The 21,288-nt window shown below is 37.6% G+C and overlaps 1 protein-coding gene and 1 long non-coding RNA gene across 2 annotated transcripts in view; one reads left to right on the top strand and one right to left on the bottom strand.

Annotated features, from left to right (window-relative positions):
• LOC147009414 (uncharacterized) overlaps positions 1-21,288 on the bottom strand; it is a 94,124-nt gene that overhangs the window by 52,794 nt on the left and 20,042 nt on the right. The window contains exon 9 of the mRNA XM_085861852.1: positions 7,818-7,825. Within this exon, the coding sequence (XP_085717978.1) occupies positions 7,818-7,825 (8 nt within the window). The remainder of the gene's footprint in view (positions 1-7,817; positions 7,826-21,288) is intronic.
• On the top strand, positions 38-21,198 carry LOC147009415 (uncharacterized). Its single transcript, XR_015052888.1, has 3 exons — positions 38-154; positions 7,364-7,458; positions 20,803-21,198. It is a non-coding gene; the product is annotated as an uncharacterized LOC147009415 (long non-coding RNA).

Here is a 21,288-nt window from a genome sequence, read left to right as displayed (position 1 = left end):
ATTCCACGCAAAAACTTCAACCCTCAATAAAAACGAGGACGAAAAAAGAAGGTTCGACATGTCAAGCTGGAAGATACACCTTACTCAAGGGGTCTTGAGGACATGGAGAGAAGACTGAGACCGAAACATGGCATTTTGTTCACCCCCACTGAAGGTTGTGGACATGTGGTTGTTGATTGTTGGTCTGTGTTTCGTTGTTGGGTCGTGGGTGCAGTGCAGTCAGATATTCATTCATTTTGTGTACAGTCTTTGGTTCTTCGTTTGCATCATTGCGGGAGCATGGCTGTGCCACTGATGCAGTTCCCCCTGCTGGTAAGGGCAGGATTTGTAATTTGTTCAGGGTGCGGGTGATGGCTCGCCTCCTCTTCACGCAGTACACAATGGGATGTTTAACTTCCTCCAAATAACTCTGACAGGTTTAACGTTCATCCGTGGGACTGCACACACAATGATGAACCACCATGTCCGTAAACACTGGGATGACGGTTCATGTTTGGTTCGGGAGTCGAACTTTGTTGTTGAGAGCAGTTTGCTGTCGGTTATGATGGAGCGAATGAAATCGCAGTGACAAACTGTCAATCTGTACCTCTGTTCTTCATTGCTCGGCCCGCAAGCCACTGGCGGCCGAAAGTGTGCCCCCCCGACGTGTGGCCAATAATTATCGGTGATGTATTATAATACATTATATTATATGATTATATAATATTATAATACATTATATTATATTATAATGTGAAGGTGTATTATACATTATATTAATATATATTATATATTATAATACATTGTATTATAATATCGGTGTATTATATCTGTGACGTGTAGATAACAAATGTGAAAACACCACATCATAATCTGCCATAAATGCTATCAAATTTTGATCCAATGGTTTCACATGAGGAGAGGACAGACAGAGGGGAGAGGAGAGGACTGAAGGAAGGCAGAGGAGCAGAAGGAAGGAGGACAGAGGAGTGGACGGAGGGAGGGGACAGGAGAGGATGGAGGGAGTTGAGAGCAGAGGATGGAGGGAAAGGAGAGGAAGGACAGAGAGGAAGCCAGAAAATGGGGAAGAGTGAGGGGAGAGAGAGAGAGAGAGAGAGAGAGAGAGAGAGAGAGAGAGAGAGAGAGAGAGAGAGAGAGAGAGAGAGAGAGAGAGAGAGAGAGAGAGAGAGAGAGAGGAGAAAAACTCCTTTTAAAAGGCAGAGGAGCATAAGGAAGGAGGGTAGAGGAGTGGACAGAGGGAGGGGAGAGCAGAGGAAGAAGGGAGGACAGAGAGAAAGCCAGAAAATGGGGAAGAGCGAGGTGAGGGGGAGAGGGGGAGAGAGGGAGAGAGAGAGGGGGGAGATGGGGAGAGGGGAGAGAGAGAGAGGGAGAGGAAAAAAAAGAGATAGAAAAGAGAGGGATGGAGGTGGTGTTTGCAAAGCGAATGACCGAACACATATACACACAACAAACTCATGTCAGAACAGCTGCACACACAACGACACAACAGAGATTGTGAAGTAATCTGCTGGCACATCTTAAAAACGTTGATATCCCACATCCAGAAAATTTGTGGGAAAATGTACCAAAATGATTCAATGAAAACATTGAAGTACCGCGTGAACATTGTGAACAAGTATCGGTGGGGACCTAATGATCTCATCAGGCGTGAACATCGAAAAAAATAAACGATTGCAACCAGACATCACACTTTGGTACAAAAAAACGCAGAGAAGAATATTCCTTTCCAATTTCTGTTGTATTTTTTGGGGGGGAGGGGGTGGGGAAAGTGTAAAAGAGTTGATAAAGAAAGTAAAATACATTTATGTAGATCAGTGAGATAATACACAAACATCAGTGCAAATCAAGCACTGATTAGTGTGTATCAGAAGAGCGAACCTGCAGCACACGCTTCTGGGGCCACACAGCCACCATGTTTGAATACCCTTCCCTCACCAGAACGTGAGAGGTACAGGAGTAGCTGAGTGTGATAAATGCTGGACTTCATCAGGTTCCACAACAGATTGTTTCAAATTTGTTTCCACATTTCCAGTTTTGTTTGTTTTCCTTCAGAGCCTTGTAATGGAGCCATGAAGGTGACTGACAAAACTGAGAGTCTGATTTTAATAAGTCAAAAGTGTCAGGTTGAGTTGGTTTCAGTGTGAGAATATTTTAATTTCAGATCGACAACAAAATGGAAAGTTGGGAGATGGAGGGGGGTTGTTGAAACAACAATGTTCCTCACAGACAGAGCCCTGTGAAACACTTTGCTGTTTTTTTTTAACAACATATGTTAAATGATAAATTAAACACATCAGTATGAACATAAACACATCGGCGCCTCTGATAAGGCAAATGCCAGAGAGTTGAAACTTCACCGCCGCGAGCCAAACAATAATAAAACTAGAAGAGCACTCGGTGGAGCGCATGCCTCCGCCACGCAATGCCTGATCCACGAGAACATATCGGGCCCATTACATTTTTGGAATATCTTGCTCTCGTACGATATTGTTTTTGGCCCAATCTCTCAATGGTGAAGAATTACTTTTAATATGAAATATTTATTGTATCCAGATTTGTATTCGGATGTTCACCAAAATTGAATCATTTCTTCCTTCTCACACACCCAACCTATCCACCAAGTTTCATCCGAATCCGTCCACTACTTTTGATACATTGTGCGATGTATCATTGTTGGCCCGATCTCCCAATGGTGAAAAATCATTATAAAATTCTAAAGTGTAATTCCAAAGGGTAATTCTGAAGGGTAGTTATAAAGGGTAGTTCTAAAGTGTAATTCAAACAGGTAATTCTGAAGTGTAATTGTGAAGGGAAATTCTAAAGTGTAATTCTAAAGGGTAATTCTGAAGTGTCATTATAAAGAGTAAATCTAAAGTGTAATTCCAAAGTGTAATTCCAAAGTGTAATTCCAAAGTGTAAATCTAAAGTGTAATTTTAAAGTGCAATTCTAAAGTGCGACTCTAAAGTGCGATTCTAACAGGTAATTCAAAAGTGTAATTGTGAAGGGTAATTCTAAAGTGTAATTCCAAAGGGTAATTCTAAAGTGTAATTCAGAAGAGTAATTCTAACATAATTCAAAAGTGTAATTGTGAAGGGTAATTGTGAAGGGTAATTCCAAAGTGTAATTCTAAAGGGTAATTCTAAAGTGTAATTCTAAAGTGTAATTCTGAAGGGTAATTCTAAAGTGTGATTCTAAAGTGTAATTCCAAAGGGTAATTCGAAAGTGTAATTCTGAATGGTAATTCCAACAGGTAATTCAAAAGTGTAATTGTGAAGGGTAATTGTGAAGGGTAATTCCAAATTGTAATTCTAAAGTGTAATTCTAAAGTGTAATTCTGAAGGGTAATTCTGAAGGGTAATTTCCGAAGTGTAATTCTAAATGATAATTCTAAAGTGTAATTCTGAAGAGTAATTCCAAAGTGTAATTCCAAAGTGTAATTCTGAAGGGTAATTCTAAAGGGTAATACTGAAGTATAATTCTAAAGTGTAATTCCAAAGGATAATTCCAAAGTGTAATTCTAAAGTGTAATTCTAAAGTGTAATTCTGAAGGGTAATTCTAAAGGGTAGTACCAAAGTGTAATTCCAAAGTGTAAATCTAAAGTGTAAATCTAAAGTGTAATTCTAAAGTGTAATTCTGAAGGGTAATTCTAAAGGGTAGTACCAAAGTGTAATTCCAAAGTGTAATTCCAAAGTGTAAATCTAAAGTGTAATTCCAAAGTGTAAATCTAAAGTGTAATTCTAAAGTGTAATTTTAAAGTGCCATTCTAAAGTGTAAATCTAAAGTGTAATTCTGACAGGTAATTCAAAAGTGAAATTGTGAAGGGTAATTCTAAAGTGTCATTCTGAAGTGTAATTCCAAAGGTTAATTCTAAAGTGAAATTCTGAAGGGTAATTCCAACAGGTTATGATTATGAGAAGATTATGATTATGACATGATAGTGCAGCAGATAACTGCAAAATACCCCTCGAATACTTCGGTTTGTGATGCAAGCTTGAAATTTGACGCAAATACTCTCTTTGGTCTACTGTGTTAAAAATGGCGCTGGCCACGAAAAAAAATCAAGATGGCGACCATTTTCCAAGATGGCCACCATCCAAATTGAAAAGTATTATTCCTAAAGCAAGTATTTGGATTAAAGACAATATTTTGAGCGTATACCTAGGTTTTTGGGGTCAAAGGAATCTAATAGGAATGTTGTCTGGGCTCTAGTACATAATCAAATGGTCAAAGCAAAGATGGCGTCCAAGATGGCTGCCATGAAATCTATAAATCCTAATATTTCAGGAATTGTGCTGAAGATATTTTCTTATTTTCATCAGAATATCATATGATGCAAGCATGAAATTTGACATAAATGATCTCTAGTTTTCAAGGATCACTCTTTATGCAAAAATATTGCTCCTGCTGAAAATTAAAATGGCTGCCATTTTCAAGATGGCTGCTAAGCCGTATCTCCAGAAAAATCAAGCCAGTAATAATCATTTATCATTTCACAAAATTTAGTGGTAAAATACTTTTATTTCCGATTTATTGCATAAATGTTCACTTGTTTGTCATATATTACAAAATTACCTGTCACAACAAAGATGGCGTCCAAGATGGCCGCCATAAAACTTAAAATATCTCATCAATGAATAAACATAGAAATACTAAGTATAATAAGTCGGCAAATAGGTAATAAAGATAATGGATTTCATTATAATTATTACTTATTTTGTCAGATTGCATTTTAGAGGGTGGAGGAAAGCTTAGCATAATTATAATAGAGTGATGTCAGCGCACAACCAGGGCACACTGGTGATGTCACTGCTGTGTAACTCAGCATGGGGTTCAGTGTCATTTGATCTTGCTTTACTAATGCTGTAGTAATAGACTAGTAGTTGTAGTATAGTTTAGTGTCCCAAATGCTGTCTAACAGCCCCATATCCAGTAGCTAGTAAACAGTAGTTTGTAGTTACTAGATTTAGTTAGATAGCCGTGCCTGAATTGACAGGGTATGCCAGCGCGGGAGAGCCGAGCCAAGGGTAAGGGGGCGAAACATGACTTGCTCATGTAGTTACTCGAATGGTGTACAGATCACACGGGACTTAAATGACACTGGATGAATGATCGGGCTCGGTGTAGGTCACCCGAACCCAGTCGTATCCCATACAGGAATGTGCGTTGATTAAGGTGGTAAAAGGATAAACCCTTGGCCTTAATCAAAATGGCAGATGCAAATCCAATTTTAGCCAAGAGGCAAACAGATTGGACTAGATGCTGTCTTTGCCAAAAAGACAAAAAGAATGAAGCCCTGACTTCCCCTCCTACCCATCATGTCCCAGAACATGATGGGTATACTATGCTAGCGACCAATATACCTCAATTCAATGAGATCAGTGCACTCCCATTGATTTTAGACCCAGCTAGACTGAATGAGGGTGGAGGTATAGAGGCAACGCTGAGAAGGAATGAGGCAAAGTACCACATGAGTTGTCGGTTGTTATTTAATAACACTAAACTCGATCGTGCCAAGAAACGTCGATCCGACTCTCGTGGTAGTGAAACAGATGAAGGGCATGTGAAGCAGTGACGAACTAGCCATGATGGTCAAGTATGTATTATGTGTGAAAAGACATCACCTGAATCTGACCTTCGGCAAGTTATGACCATGAACTTGGACAAGAGGCTGCACGAGTGTGCTCAAACACTGAATGATGGCACATTGTTAGCAAAATTGGGTGGTGGAGATGCCATTGCCCAGGAACTAAAATACCATCGTGCCTGTCTCACTACTCTGTACAACAGGGAGAGATACCGTCTCAGAAGTCTTGAGAAAGACTCACATCAAACTAAGGAGGAACCAGATGTGTACCCACTGGTTCTTTCGGAATTGGTGAATTACATTGTTGAAACCAGTCTGAATTCAGACAGTCCCACAGTCTTCCCCTTTGCAGATATTTCCCAGTTATACTAACAACGTCTGGCACAACTGGCTGTTGATACGCCCACTGTCAATACCACCAGATTAAAGGATAAATTATTGGCTGAAATCCCTAAGCTTGAAGCTCACAAAAAGGGAAGAGGTGTGCTTTTAGCATTCCAGAAAGATGTGGCTTTGTCACTATCAAAAGCATCAGAATACTCTTCGTCGGGATGGTTGAACATGGAACAGACATCAAATCACAGCTGAGATTTGGGGCTTCAAAGTCTGACCAGGCCATTTCCCAGCTGCTGCAGTATAACTGCTATTCCCGATACAAAGAGGGAGCCGCAACACACAGACACTCCAAAGACAGAGAAACACCATTCCCAGTGTACATGGGTCTCTCTGTCTTTGCCAAAACCAGGAAGAGAAGCCTGGCAGAAATGCTGCATGAGCATGGCCTCAACATCTCCTATGACGACTAACCATCCATGGTTGATTTTCCCTTTGCAAAATGGAAAGAATTTTTCTGTCCAAATCTGAATCATATCTGTCAAGTTAGTAAACCTGAAAAAAAAATCTTGATTTTGTTCCAAACGCTAGTTTGTGAACAGTGGTTTATAGCTATTGTGGCAGCCATCTTGGACTCCCATCTTTGTTTCAGCAGTATGCATGGGAACGAGGAATCTAAAACCATGTCCACCTAATTAGTTGATCCCAAAAACCTAGGAATAGATCCAAAAATTATGAGTCTATGTCTATTATTTCCTGAAATATGAGCATTGTTTTTGTTTTGGCAGACATTACAACCATGCTGTGAGGTGTTACATTACAAAGAATAATCATGCTAAAATCTTAGACACAAAAAAACTTTGGTTAACACCCTTAATGTTGTGTTTTGTTTCAAATATTTAGCTGCAGAAGAGGAATTTTCTGTGCATATGGCGGCCATCTTGAAAAATGGTCGCCATCTTAGAATTCTGCGTGGCCAGCGCCTTTTTTGAAAAAAAGTGGACCTCAAAGAGTATTTGTGCCAAATTTCATGCTTGCATCACAAACCGAAGTATTTTTGCAGTTATCTGCTGCACTATGATTGCATAGTGTTTTGGTGGCAAAATATGATAACAACATCATCATGGGAGAACGACCTTTTCCTTGATGGCCAAATACAATTTAAATTCTGTCACCGTTTCATTGTTATATTTTTTCTCGTTATAATTATTCATTTTCTTCACTCACTCTGCATCTTCACTGTCTACCTTTTTCTATCTCTATTTCCATCACATTTGACTTTCATCTCTTCACATTTTAATTTCACTTGTTGCATTTCTCCTCCCATCTTCATTTCCTTTTCATTTTCCCTCCCAACCTGTAAATTAACTTTGTGAACATAGATTATGTTGCAGTCACAGAATTATGAACTAAAAAAATAATCGAATCGTCTTCTTTGATTCAGGGAACGTTTGATCAAGTGCAAGAGCCACAGTGCTAATCACATGCACCTTGGCATGACAGATACGCTGCTGTGCACACCGCACCACATGAGGCAAGGTAAGATAGTCACACGAGTGTCATGCCAGTGCTTCACAGGCAGGATGATTCATGAATATGCATGCCGTCCGTCAGATGGATGTTAAGCCGGGTGTCCCATCTGCTTTCATTAGTTGGTGGATATGAAAGATCCCACGGTGTCTTTCACTCAGAGTAGTCGAACTATCATCGGCACCCTGGATGAATTACAAATTGCTGCCATGACTAACTGCTGGGAAGGCAATGACAAACCGCCCAGTATCACCCTTTTCAAGTCACCAAGGACCCTTCAGGCAGAGCACAAATCAATTAACCAATCCGTATGTGCACACAAAATAATTTAATTTGAAACTAATGACATAATGCAATTATCACAGAACATGGTTATCTGAGCTGATTGAGATGAGCAGCACTCAAATGTTTTCACTGTGCATTGCAGAGGGGCCCCTCAGCTGGTTAGGTAAATGCCCATAGGGCTGCAAACCCTTTTGGCTCTCTGCTCAGTCCACTCAAAATCCATTCTGATTTCTCCTGTGTTTGAAGATTGTCTGATAGTAGTATCAACAGGAAGGCTTTAACGCAGTTACGTCTACCATTTCTCAAAGTCGCAATATTAGCTTGCTTATGCTCACTCATATTTCTTCTTTTCAAACTGGTGCACATTACTTCATCAGAGCCCTCCCTTTTGACACTACTCCTCCTGCCAGGGGCTGGGCTTCGTCCTCTTTCATATGATCATTTCTTTAATCAAATTGAGTAATTATATAGAAATACGATGAATATTTATGTTTTATTTTCAGGAATAACTTAATTTATTCATCAATTAAAAATAATGCAGTGGTAGTCCGTTAAAACCGCCAACCCCAGTATTTATTAATACTTAAACTTTAAACCCATCAAGTTATGTATTTATTCAATCACTCATGATATATCTTTGATCATCAAATGCTGTTTGAGCTTTCTTTCAAACAGTCTCTGAGAATATTTAGTGTTTATAATTTCTAATAAGATTCATCTCACTATAAACATTCTTTCTCTTCCAAATACATTCAAGGTAATGGTGAAAGTTCATGGTCTCTTTCAATACATTCTTCTTTAGACTTGTAAGTTTCTTTTCACATTTGAATGAATTTAACCCTCTCGTAAAGCATTTATAAACATATGCTTTTCATCAAACACCGACAAATTCACTCAGTATCTTTTCACCTTATTCGTCTTTAAATTTACCAATAACTTTTCGATTCTTATTCAAAAAGAGCAGGTTGTTAGGATCATAATTACTTGTATCATAAATATCTTCATCTTCTTTCATATCCTTATAAACATCATCTGTATTTATGTCGAGTATGAAGCTATCCGTATCCACACATAGCAAAACAATATTCTCACCATATCTTTTCTTTAGATTATTATAAAAGTAATCATACATTCAATACTTTGAAAGATCTAAAACAGATATTCCCACATATATTGGTTTATCTATCTTTATACTCTCTTTATTCAAATGAACAGCACAAAATAATCTGTAAATATTTCTTCTCTTTTAAAGCTTGGTTTATTAATCAACTTCTCCACCTGCTCCCAAGTTGGAGCACGTCTTACATTTTGTCTATTCCTTGTATTTTCCATTGTTTTACCAAACAAAGAATTATTTATCAACTTGTAAAAGTGCTTCTCAAAATCATTATTAGCCTTTGTTCTCATCCTCGTATTATAATCAATATATTTACCCAACCAATGACTGTGAGTAAACTTTAGTGCCCAAACGACCTTTTTCACTTGCAGTCCTGCTTCTATAAATTGCTTTAGATTTCTTTGATGAGCATACTTCTCTTTATCAAACAATGTTGTTGGTAATTTAGTTGAAGGAATATATTTAAACTCATTTGAAGAACTGAAGAAATGTTGTTGATCACCACTGAATAGCTCTTGATTGGGGATCTCTTTTTCAGCTCCATCAGGAAGGTCTTTATGTTTGTTATGAAGTTTTCTTGGATTGTTTAAAACTCCTTCAAAATAATACCCATTATCCCGTTTCTCTAAATCTTCTGGACTTGAAGAGATTATAACATCGAAGATAGATTTGAACTCGTATTCTTTCACCAATTTAAAATAACCATTGGGTTGAGATTCAGACAATGCCCAGCCATACAAGTTGTTAGCATCGAAGTACATTAATTAAGATGTGGGCTTATCAGGTGAAAAGTCTGGAAGATATTTATTATTTGCCTCAGCATGTCTCTTTGAACACACTTGTGAAATTCCTCCTCTTTTAGCCTTCTCAATCATCAAGAGCATATCAACATCACTTCGAAGATAAAGGGGTTGTTTAGTCATTTTTAACATAGCGCTCCAGGCTCGTCCAGCAGATGTATAATAATGGGCAGGATCAAGTCCATCGGAATCTTTATTATTATAACAAACTTCTCTCAATTTCTCAAACACATCAGCGAGTAATAAAACATCAGTTTTTAAATTTAGGTCATGATATTGACCCATATTCTTGATCTCAAACTCTCTCCAAACTTGTTTTGCTCTTTCATATTCTCCACCCGTAATATGCCATCTTCCTAACTTGTTATAAAAACGCTTTTGAGGAGGAAGTCTTGTTTCTTTAAATCTTTAAAAGGAATCCATATAATCATGTGGGTAAATGTCCTTTTTAGTGAGAATAGAAGAGGAATGTCTTTACCCAAGTCGGTTTCAGTCGTAAATTGACGAGAAAGTATTGGTAAAGAGGAGATGCTTGAAACCAAAGAACTTTGAGGCTTGTCATAAATTTATGTGTCAAGAAATCTAATATTTGTATTTAAACCCATTTCATGAGTATAAATCTGTCTTGTGAATGAGATGTAATTTTGATCTGGATTAGGAATTGCTGTTATCTTTGCAGGAGTCTTACTTAGTGCTTTTATAAAGAGATGCGTATCATAATGACAAATATTATGAAGAAATACAGGTAAGAATGTCGGGATTCTAAAATGAAGATGACAATTATTGTGAGCTGCTCTTGTATATTTCCCCGTAATATGGCAATGATCTCTAACCCTTTTATCAATTTTTACCAAAGCCTCTGAGCACATATTACAAATCCTTGCTTCTTCAAATTATTTCTCTTCATTTGGAGATCAGTCAAGGGGTTTATTTTTTCTTGACATAATTTCAGTTAGCTGAATGCAATCATCCTCAATGCTTTTAACAAATTCATCAGCAGCATCAGGTCCTCCATACAACTCCAACTTATCATATTTACTTCTGACATTTGATTTAATGTTCTAACAAAACCCGCAAGGGATATGCTTTTGATAATTGTTAATATTGTTGTGGGCCGGGGACCGGTGGCGAGAACAACCACTAATTGGGGGAAGTTACGTCGTCTCCCACCAGGCTCCAGGAATTGTAGGCCATCGCTCATGGGTAATTCCGTGATGCGGCGGGTTGCTTAACCGACCGTGGACACCAATATCACAACCGCATAGCAAAGGGTCTTTTTGCCTGGAATCAATTTACCTAATTAACTACGCGATTTCGACAACCGGGGAACCACGCCCTCGGTACGCCTTTCCCGAACCGGAACACCCTCCCGACCACGGTAGAGTACCAACTACCAACTCCGGATCGGATGCAGCCGAGCGGAACTACCAAGGACGAATGAACAGATTAAACAGTAATAAAGACCCGGCTGACTTTAGATCCGAACCATGCTGGACCAACGGAGGGAAAGACAAAAACGAACTGGGAACATTTCTACAATAATTTATTTGCAATAAAGTGAGGAAATCTATGTGGCACAGAAACAGGTTTATTGGATGTTATGCAGGGGAAAGAAAGAAGCGTAGTGCGACAATTTTACAGCAACTTACAAAAGAGGACGCAGAGCAGACTTGTCACGAGAATAAAGGCAAGATTTACAATGATCAAATAAAAGCACTTATGCAATTCTACTTAATGGACTGGTACCACACACTCGGACAAAATAAACCCAGATGAATGGCAAAGGACTTTTGCAGGCAGGGAGGGAGTTGAGGTCGCAGTTCTCGGTTCCTGAGTTTCGGGGAAAGGAATGCTCCATGGTGCGGCACCTGTCAATGTCCGTGCGGCTCTGTCCACGGCCCACCGTGTGGAGACTGTGTCGGCGAAGGAGCCCGAGTCGAGTAGAGCGGAGTCAGAGGCGGGGATCAGGGCTGCAGACAGGACCCAACGAGAGACCTGGTCAAGGTCGGGTCGAGGTCTTCCCAGCCCTCTCACACTAAAAATCAAACGAGCCCCAAAGAACACAATCACTCTACGACCTTCCTGCTTTCTTTCGCTACCAGCCGACGAACTGTCAACTCCAACACTCCTCACTCCAAGGCTCTTTACTCCAACGCTCCCTCAACGAACTCTCTCAACCCCCTCCTCTGAGGATGGTGTCGTAATTTATAGATTTCCCACAGTGGGGAGGTGCCTTGTTGAAGCTGACGTCACTGTCCGCCTCGATTGCACAGGGCTTCCATGGATCCGCCCTTTCTGGGCGGATTTGGGCCATGCCGGGAAGCCCGCCCACTCCACGTGTATGGACTCGCCAAAAAGGAACTACTGCAAGAAGATTTTGCCTCGGCAAGCGAGTCGCCGGTGAGGCGAGTAGGCGAACAAGCGTTTGTTCAGCTCATGCGAGAGGAGCAAGCGAGAGGAGGGTACTGTAGTTCAAAATAAAAGGGGAGAAATGATTTATAAACCTAACTAAAAGCCATTGCAACGCACCCCTTTTGCTTTCCCACTACACACGAGGAGGGGTTGTATCTGCACATATACTTAAAAGAATAACTGACTTGGGACACCTGTATGTTGTGTGCATATGGTTCCGAGAACCTTAACACTATCACCAGTCTTTTCCAAGATGCTCTCAAAATCAGCATATATTATAAATGCGTGTTTTATACCTTTAATTGTTTCATTAAATACAACTTTTTCTCCTGGTCCTGGCATCTCAACAACTGCTGCTTTATGATTCTAACAATACTTTAAATGTTTATGAAGTCTTTGTTGAGATTGAGATATTTAGACATCTCTTACAAGGATATGATTTTTGCTTTGATTTATAAACCTGAATACTTACCAATCGAGAAAAGTTTTTGATATTAGCATAATGAGTGGTTTCTTTATTAGTGAAATATAGGAGATCTACATGCCGGTCATTTGACCAATAATTAGCATTGGATATAGTACAACTAACTCTTAGAATTTGGACTTTCTTAATATCAGTTAAACCAAAAACATTTATTGATAAGTTATTCATATTCTCAAACTTTGTTATATCTTTCAAGCTCATGGGTTCTCCTCTGGAGATGCTGAGATCACCAGCTTCTAACTTAGTCTCATATTTAATACACTTTGAAATTGTTTCACAGTCCTTTTCCTGTGGAAAAAGATGTGCGAAGGTACTCCAGAGAAAGCATTTATTGTCAGTATTTTTAATATCAATTATTGCCTTTTTATTATTCACATCCTTCGGTAAATCAATACGAGAAGAAGCCTTCAGCGGAGTCAATTGAAGAAAATTAAGATTGATGTATGAAACATTCCCAATGTTGAACGTACGACCTTGTTGTTGTTCTTCTCATTCAAATCTAATAAGCTCTTCAAAGATAAGAGATTTAAGGAAGCTATCATTTGATGTCACAAGGTGTGGTGGTGTCATCTTTAATGTAATCGTTCTCATGACAATTACATTTGATGTAATCATTCTCATATATTTTTCTTCAATAACATTATCTTCTCTTGAGAAGGTAAAGGAGGCTCCAAGATATATTTTGAATGATTTATGCTTTTTCAACATTCTACGAACAACCTTGACAATTGAATCCTTTGAGATATGAATCGCTTCCCAAATGGATCTTACACTGATATTAAATCTTATAAGTTTTACCTCTGTGGGGGAAAAAAATTATATTAATGTATTTTAAATTGTAACAAATGGAGTTTCAGAAATGTAACTTTTATGCTGCAAATTGAATTGGCTGTCATTTCTGGCCAAAAGACTTTTGCCCTAAATGATAAGAAATGTGTTGTTCTGGAGCAGAGTGACCGAGCTGATAAATGAACCTTTACTTAGAAAATGTACGAAGTGGCTTTTTTGTCTAAAAGCCACGTCTACAGTCTGGGTGAATATCCCCCAACCTCTCTCTCATGGAAGTGTAAAATATTTTGGAAGGCACATTGTTCTCAGTGCAAGCACGTGAGGAAGTATAGTTTCTCAGTGGCTTGTACTCCTTGGAACTGACCAAGTACCAAGTTAGAATAAAACTCTCTGATGTAATGTAGAAGTGAATTGAATCGGGTTGGTCTTACTGTTAACTAAAGTAAGAATAAATGAAATAGAACCAAATAATATTGCAATCAAATGGAGATTCTTAAGTTCATTGTACAAGGGAGAGAAGTGTATGGTGTATAGTTAGGAAATAAATTGTTTCACAAGGAAGGACTTGTGTGGAGATCAGTTTTATCAGTGTCGATAGGGTTTTTGTAGGATTTTATAATCAAATCGGACAAACGTTAAACTCTGTCTGAAGTCAAATAGGATTCCACAATCGGCCAGTTAGAATCCTTCAGGAGGACAACAATCACAACAAGGTGGGTTTAAAAAATCCACATCACCTCCATTCGCTCTTTAAAACATCTTTGAAGAGTTGTTATTTCAAATGGTTTTGGCGCAATGACATCTCCCTCAAATCCAATTTTCTTCTTATTTCTCTTCAAGTTTCTCTCAATGTTGTTTACGTGTTTTTGTGATGGAAGGTGTTTTTTTAACTCTCTTTTAAGACATCCTTAGAACAGACATCACAATGTTTTGTTTCTCGTTCAAATGGAGATATTTGTCTGAAAAGATTGAATGTGTATTTGTTGGTTTGAAGGTGTTTTTTATAACATTTATATTTATGATGACAAATGTCGCAGAACAAAATGTGAAATATTCACCATATTTATATGGAAATACTTTGCTCAAAATCAAATTTTTTTGATGAAAATCTCACGGTAATTTATAAATGCTTTTCGTTTAAACTAAAATTTTCTTGATGAAAATTCCGTTTAATTTATAGGTGAATCTGTGCTTAAAACCATTTTAACCACCAATTTTTTTCACTTAATAAATACAATGTACCAAGACACAAAAGACAAGTTTCACTCAATCTCTACATTTCTAAAAGGTCCTGAGAAATATGTCGAGGATGTAAAATTGAATAAAGATAAATATAACAACTATTGGATAAAAACAATAATGGTCAATAATATGAGTTCTTCAATTTCCTTCAGTGGAAGGGATTTTAGTATATATGGAAGAACATCAATTAAAGTCGCTCCATTAAAACTTTCTCCTCTCCTTATGGCAATATATTCAAAACAAGAAAGTGCAATGAAACAAGAAAAAGTATCAAAAAAGAAAAACCTTATGGATGAAGCTTCAGAAAGAAAAGACAAGACCGTCAGCTACATGCAAGGAGAAATTTGTATGTTTTTCAACAACCCGAAAGATGTAAATCTTGATGAAATAAAGGATGTTAATATATCAGGTGAAATGACATTTCGTTCAGTAGTCGTTAAGGACAATTTTAAAATTACCTTTAAGGAAAAAAACTGCAGTTGTGAATCTGTTAACGAAAAAAAGTATGTGGATAAAGATGGTAATATTTTTTGTACTAATTAAATACGAGTCATTATTCAACTGAAGATTTTGAAAATTATGAGTGATGAGAGTATCTCTGTTGGAAAAGAAGACAGTTATGATATTGAGAGTTTATATTCAAACGATAGTTGTGAAAGTAGTTTTGTCGATGATTGTGAAAGCACCAATGAAAGTACCAAAGATGATACCGAAGACGAATTTAATTTGAAGTTAAGTTTTCCTTTATAAATATGAATGGTATACTAGATCTTGGACCTCTTGAATTCCCTGATTCTCCATTTGACAAATTTGAGAATTGGCCTGCACGTGATAGAGTGGGATTAAACACAGAGTCAGAAGCCCAGAAACAATGAACGACCAAGATTTTGTGATCGTCTTCTCATTAATGAAAAAATATATACATATAAAAATGAACAAAACTGTTTCAAAATTACACCTAAAATTAATGACTTTACAAGATTAATAAGAGACTATATTGTTAAGTACGAGGGTGAAAATACACTGATTCTTACAAGAGAAGAGACTGAACAATTGACGGTAATGTTTCATGGATTGATGATGCATATTATTAACAATTGCCATTTTCAGGGAAATATCAACACAAGATATTGTATCAATAAAATAATGCATTATCTTGAAATTAAACCTGAACTCAGGATAAAACATAGAGTTTCTAAAAAAAGCCAATATAAATTTATGTAATTTATTTTTTAAATATATAAATGAATGATTTTTTTACCCATTTGGTAAAATAAGAGAAAATTTAACAACCATAAAAATGTTCCACATTCATTAAGATGCCTCATAGTTGGTTCAAGCAGATGTGAAAAACGTGCCTGCTTTTGAAGATGCTCCTTATTCCCAACTTTTTAGATTTTGATCATATAATAATTTTTCCAAAGTCAAGTTTTCAACCTGAGTATCAACTACTCTCACAAGGTTTTAATGCAGGTCTTCATAGTGGGGAAACTTAGCTAAACATAGCATAAAATTGTGCATTTTGTGAGGAAAGCACCAAATTTGGCACACCAGTAGCGTATCATATTATGAACAGATTTGGATATTGGGGCATCTCAAATTCAGCCGCTGATGGCTGTGGCAGCCATTTTCCACTGCCATCAAAAATTTTGAGATGGCCCAATATCCAAATCTGTTCATAATATGATAGGCTACTAGTGTGCTAAATTTGGTGCTTTCCTCACAAAATGCACAATTGTTATGCGAAGTTGCCCCACTATCAAAAAGAAGACATAATTGGTTTTTTTAAACTTCAAAACAAACAACACGATAATAACATTGAAGATATAGTTCAACTATTTTGTGATACACAGATGTGTAAAAATAAATCAAAACCTAAAACTTGTATTCTTCGTGATAAGATGGAAGATCTACCTTCCCCCCTCCCCCCAAGATTGGGATCAATAAAAAAAGAATCTCGTTATTTTTGATGATTGTGTTAATGAGAGAAACCAAACAGTTGTGGATAGTTATTACACTAGAGAGAGGCATTCTTCTTGTAAATGTATTTATCTTAGTCAATCATACTTTCAACTCCCTCGTCGCTCGATAAGGAATAATGCAAATACTTTTATTTTATTCAAGTTAAATTCAACAGATATAAAAAAAATTTGGAGAGACAATTGTTCTACGTTGTGTCGTAAAAAATAATTTGAGGAGAATACGAAACATACAGCTGGAAAATATAAATACATTGTTGTGAAACAAGATGAGAAACTGAGGGATATATTTTTTATTTTATAAACAATCACAAACATAAATAATAGTTGTTATTATCAATCTTGTGGGTAAATCTGTATCTGGAAAAAACTTTCAGAAATCCAAGTTCCTGAAAATGAAAAGATTACATTTTTTTTTTTCAAAACACACCCTGTGATACATATTGTCTCCACAACCAGAGTAATGCGACCAGGAGAAGTAGAAGGTAATGATCATTACTACATTTCAATCGAGGAACATATGCGATTGAGGAACGAAGGTCAAATATTTGAGGAAGTCTCTCTTGGTACAACAAAATATTCACATTGTAAGTGTGAGTTAAATAAACTAAAATGTGGTGGTCTTGGGTTATCAGAAACTAATCCATAAGGAATGAGACAAATAATTATTAAACATCTGAGTGGTAATGGAATTAAGATTTTATCATTCGGTTTTGATGTTGATGAAGAAACTCGATGCAAACGTATGAAAAGCAGAGATACAAGTATTAGTGAAGAAGAAATTACAACTAGTATTAATTCCAAAAAGAATTTGACAAAATAATTAATTTTAACACATCTACTTTAATGATGAAGAAAAGGAAAATTTCCTTCTTGACCTTTGCAATTCACTAAATGATATTTTCCAATTAATAAATGGATACGAAAGAATGAGCAAGAAGATTTAAGTAACATCAAGAGTTGGTTTCAAAAATTGTAAAACAAAAGGAAGACATAAAGAAGAAACGCAGACAGAAACTAACTGGTGACGAAGAGTTTGAAAGAAAACAAGAGAAACTTTTAAAGCCAGTTTTAAGATAAACTCCCCAACAATTGTCAACAATTCTTATGATGGAATACACCCCTAAAAAACATCAAATGATAAAAGATTTTCATCAAATGATGGATGAGGAATTGGAAGATATAGCAGAATTAGAATATGATGTTGAAGGATTATTTCAACAACTGGAAGAGATAAATCAACCCCCTGATTATGTTGTGAATGCTCTTCAAAACAATGAATATTCAACAGATTCAAAAACCATCGCAGAAAAAAAAATTCAAAAATTGACTCCACCCCTTTTTTGACCCCACCCCTTTTTGACTCCACCCACACAAGCCACACCCACACCCCCCAAGCCACACTCACATCCACCATATCCACATCCATCACACAATGATTAGTTTATTAGTTCCCCACACACAAAGTGTTTATTTAATTGAAAATTGCTCCACCCATTTCTTTGTCTCTACCCACACAAGCCACACCCATTCATCCCACCCTCCACTTCCCCTCCCCTTGTGCACCCCCACTTTTGACCCACCACAACCATTCATCCCACCTCACCCTTCCCTATATACACACGGGGAGGGGAGGGGTGGGATGAAGGGGTGTGGTGGGTCATTGGGGGAGCGCACCCACCCCCTTCCCCTCTTTTTACACAACCTTTATCCTTTTTTTGTAATTAAGAATTAAATAATTGTAAGCAAAGCATTTATAATTCACTCTTAAAACATCAATGTATGACACATTGAAATATCTCCAACAAATTTTATGATATAATGTTTGTTTGAGTGAGAGAGTGAGGGGTCTTGAATCATCTGAGTATTTATTTCCTGTTAAGACACACACACACAAACCACACATATTAATATTACATGACACACCTGTGAATACCTAAGGAGGTGTCGGAGTATAGCGTGCTGTCAATAAATAAATAAATCCGAACTCTCATGTATTAGCTTCAATCAGAGAGATGAATAATTAATTACCTGGGGTAGCCTCTGATGACTGTTTGGACCAAGCGGCAACACATCTGCACTTTCTTCGTGATTAACACTGGAAAAACAGGAAACGCAGGCAGTCTCATTTAACACAATTGTATTTTATTGTGTGCAAATAGCTTGCCAGTGAATCTTGAAAGAACATTGAAATTCAACATCATTGTATTTTATTATGTGAAATACCTTGACATGAAAACATTATGTAAATTCTGTGGTGTCGAAAGTCTCGGAGGCAAGTTCGTCATGCATAAAATGAGGTCGTTGTTAAATGCCTGACAAACGAACTGGATTTCTGTCAGGACGTCATTCAGAGCCTGCATTCCTTCAAAAGAGCATTTGCATGCCAATTCACCTCATCGACGAGTGAGTTTGAAATGCTGTAAAAAGACGGAAAATAAATAATTATTTATATATTTAATCATACACAATCAAATTGAAAACCAATTTCATGCACGCACTATACAGGTTTACATGAGGAGTTTAATCGTGAATGAAACTTACCAATGTTGTGATGAGTCATATTCTTTATCGGATGAACGATGGTCCATGTCTGTTGGATCACGAAGCAAATTGTCATCTATCTTCGTTGGATATAATTATTTTGAGTGCCTCACTTATATGGCATGTTCGAGGAAATGAAAAAAAGCATTTCTCAAGTTGGAAATTTTCCGAGGCTTGCTTACCCATTGTTCTCTTTTCCTGTTTTGCAGCTGCACCCAGTGCAACTGTCTGAATGTGTTCGTGTTTGAGAAAAAAAAGGATCGAGCATGGAAAATATTTTATAACAGATGAGTGCGACAAAACAATTTTATGAAATAGAACATCAATACTCATTCACTCTTTATATAAGTTCAATGTAGTGGTTGCAAAATATGCTCAGACAAGAGCATTAAGAGAGGTTTGTCATTTCATCTCTCCTTTCGACCTTTAAGTAACTTTGTTGAGCAGAGTGTATTAAAAGAGACCATGAACTTTCAACATTACCTTGAATGTATATGGAAGAGAAAGGATGTTGATAGAGAGATGAATGTTATTCGGAGTAATAAACACAAAATATTCTCAGAGACTGTTTGTAAGAAAGCTCGAACAGCATTTGATGATACAAGACATATCATGAGTGATGAAATAAATACATTACCTTTTGGGTTTAAAGTATAAGTATTAATAAATAATGGCATTGGGGGTTTTAACAGGCTAATGCTGCATTATTTTTAATTGATGAATAAATTTAGTCATTCCAGAAAATAAAACATAAATATTTATAGCATCTCTGCATGAGTACTCAATTTGATGAAATAAATGATCACATGAAAGGGGGCGAAGCCCAGCCCCCGACAGGGGGAGTAGTGTCAAAAGGGAGGGCTTTGACGAAGTAATGTGTACCAGTTCGAAAAGGATAAATATGAGTGAACATAAGCGAGCAAATATTGCGACTTTGAGAAATGGTAAACATTACTGCGTCAAAGCCTCCCTTTTGATACAACTGATTCCTGTGTGTATCAAGATGTGCTGATTGCTTGAAGGATTTTCCACAAATTGTGCAATTGTCCGAGAACTCACCATTATTACTTTTCATGCATGTTCTCCAAAAGTAGCCATGCATCCATCTGTGCATATGGCAGGGTTTCACCCATTGTTTGGACAGTTCACCTGACTCCACCCACAATTTCTACATTACGGCCGCCATGTTATTGATACGAGGTCAAAGACGTCAGATCACAATCACCATGCCTTCCCCATCAGTTGTGTAAAATAGCCATGCCTTCCCACAATCGCCATGCCTTCCCTTCCCTTCAGTGTAAAATGAGGAGTAAAAATGGGACAGATTTGGAAGGTGGGGGGTTGGGGGGGTTGAGGAGTTGTGGGGGGGAGGGGGTGATGGATTGAAGTGGGGAGGGATTGATGCCTTTGGGTTGGGGTGGAGAGTGAAGGCTTTGGGGAGAACAACTTTCAGAGGGGGAGAGGGCAGATAAATTTACAACAAATTTTTTACAGAATTGCATATCCAAGTTTACAAACAATTAAAATGCTTTGGTGTGTGTGTGTGTGTGTGTGTGTGTGTGTGTGTGTGTGTGTGTGTGTGTGTGTGTGTGTGTGTGTGTGTGTGTGTGTGCATGCGCATCACTGTGGAGGGAGGGGGGTGAATGATCACCCAATGGGTAATGCCATCACCCAATGTGTTATGTGGTACTGTGTTTTCAGGCATGATCGAGTGAAGGATCTTGTGTGAATTGTTCATCGGTGTGGACATTGTCGAGTGTGACTTCTTAAGTGCTTTTTCAGGTGGTATGACAGATTAAAGTTTTTTTCAACAAATTGTGTTCTTGGCCCAGTCTTATTCCTGATCTTATCACTCTGACTGGAATATCCTCTTTATCCAATCCCTCGTCCTTCCAAATTTCCAGTATTCCCTCCTTTGATTTTCCTTCTGCATCGATATTGTTCACCCTATTCATCCCAATGCCTCTCGTCCCTCCCCACACCTATTGTTTGTCCAAGCCTATCTCAATCTTGGACTGAAACTCTGCTGTTGGTGTTTCCCCCTCTCTCAAGTGGACGTTTTGACCTGATGTATTCTGATCCAAAGACTGTACAAATACGAGCTCTTCCATGAGCCTCGAATACGGATTAAAAAAAAAACAAAACAAAAAAAGTCTTTCATGGGCTGACATGATTTAATGAAGGTTT

This window comes from Eptatretus burgeri, chromosome 17 (genome assembly GCF_056783735.1).
Source record: "Eptatretus burgeri isolate ZD-2024b chromosome 17, Ebu_testis_v1, whole genome shotgun sequence".
NCBI classification, from domain to species: domain Eukaryota; kingdom Metazoa; phylum Chordata; class Myxini; order Myxiniformes; family Myxinidae; genus Eptatretus; species Eptatretus burgeri.
Note: the sequence above shows the minus strand (reverse complement) of the source record. Positions and strands in the feature narration are given on the sequence as shown.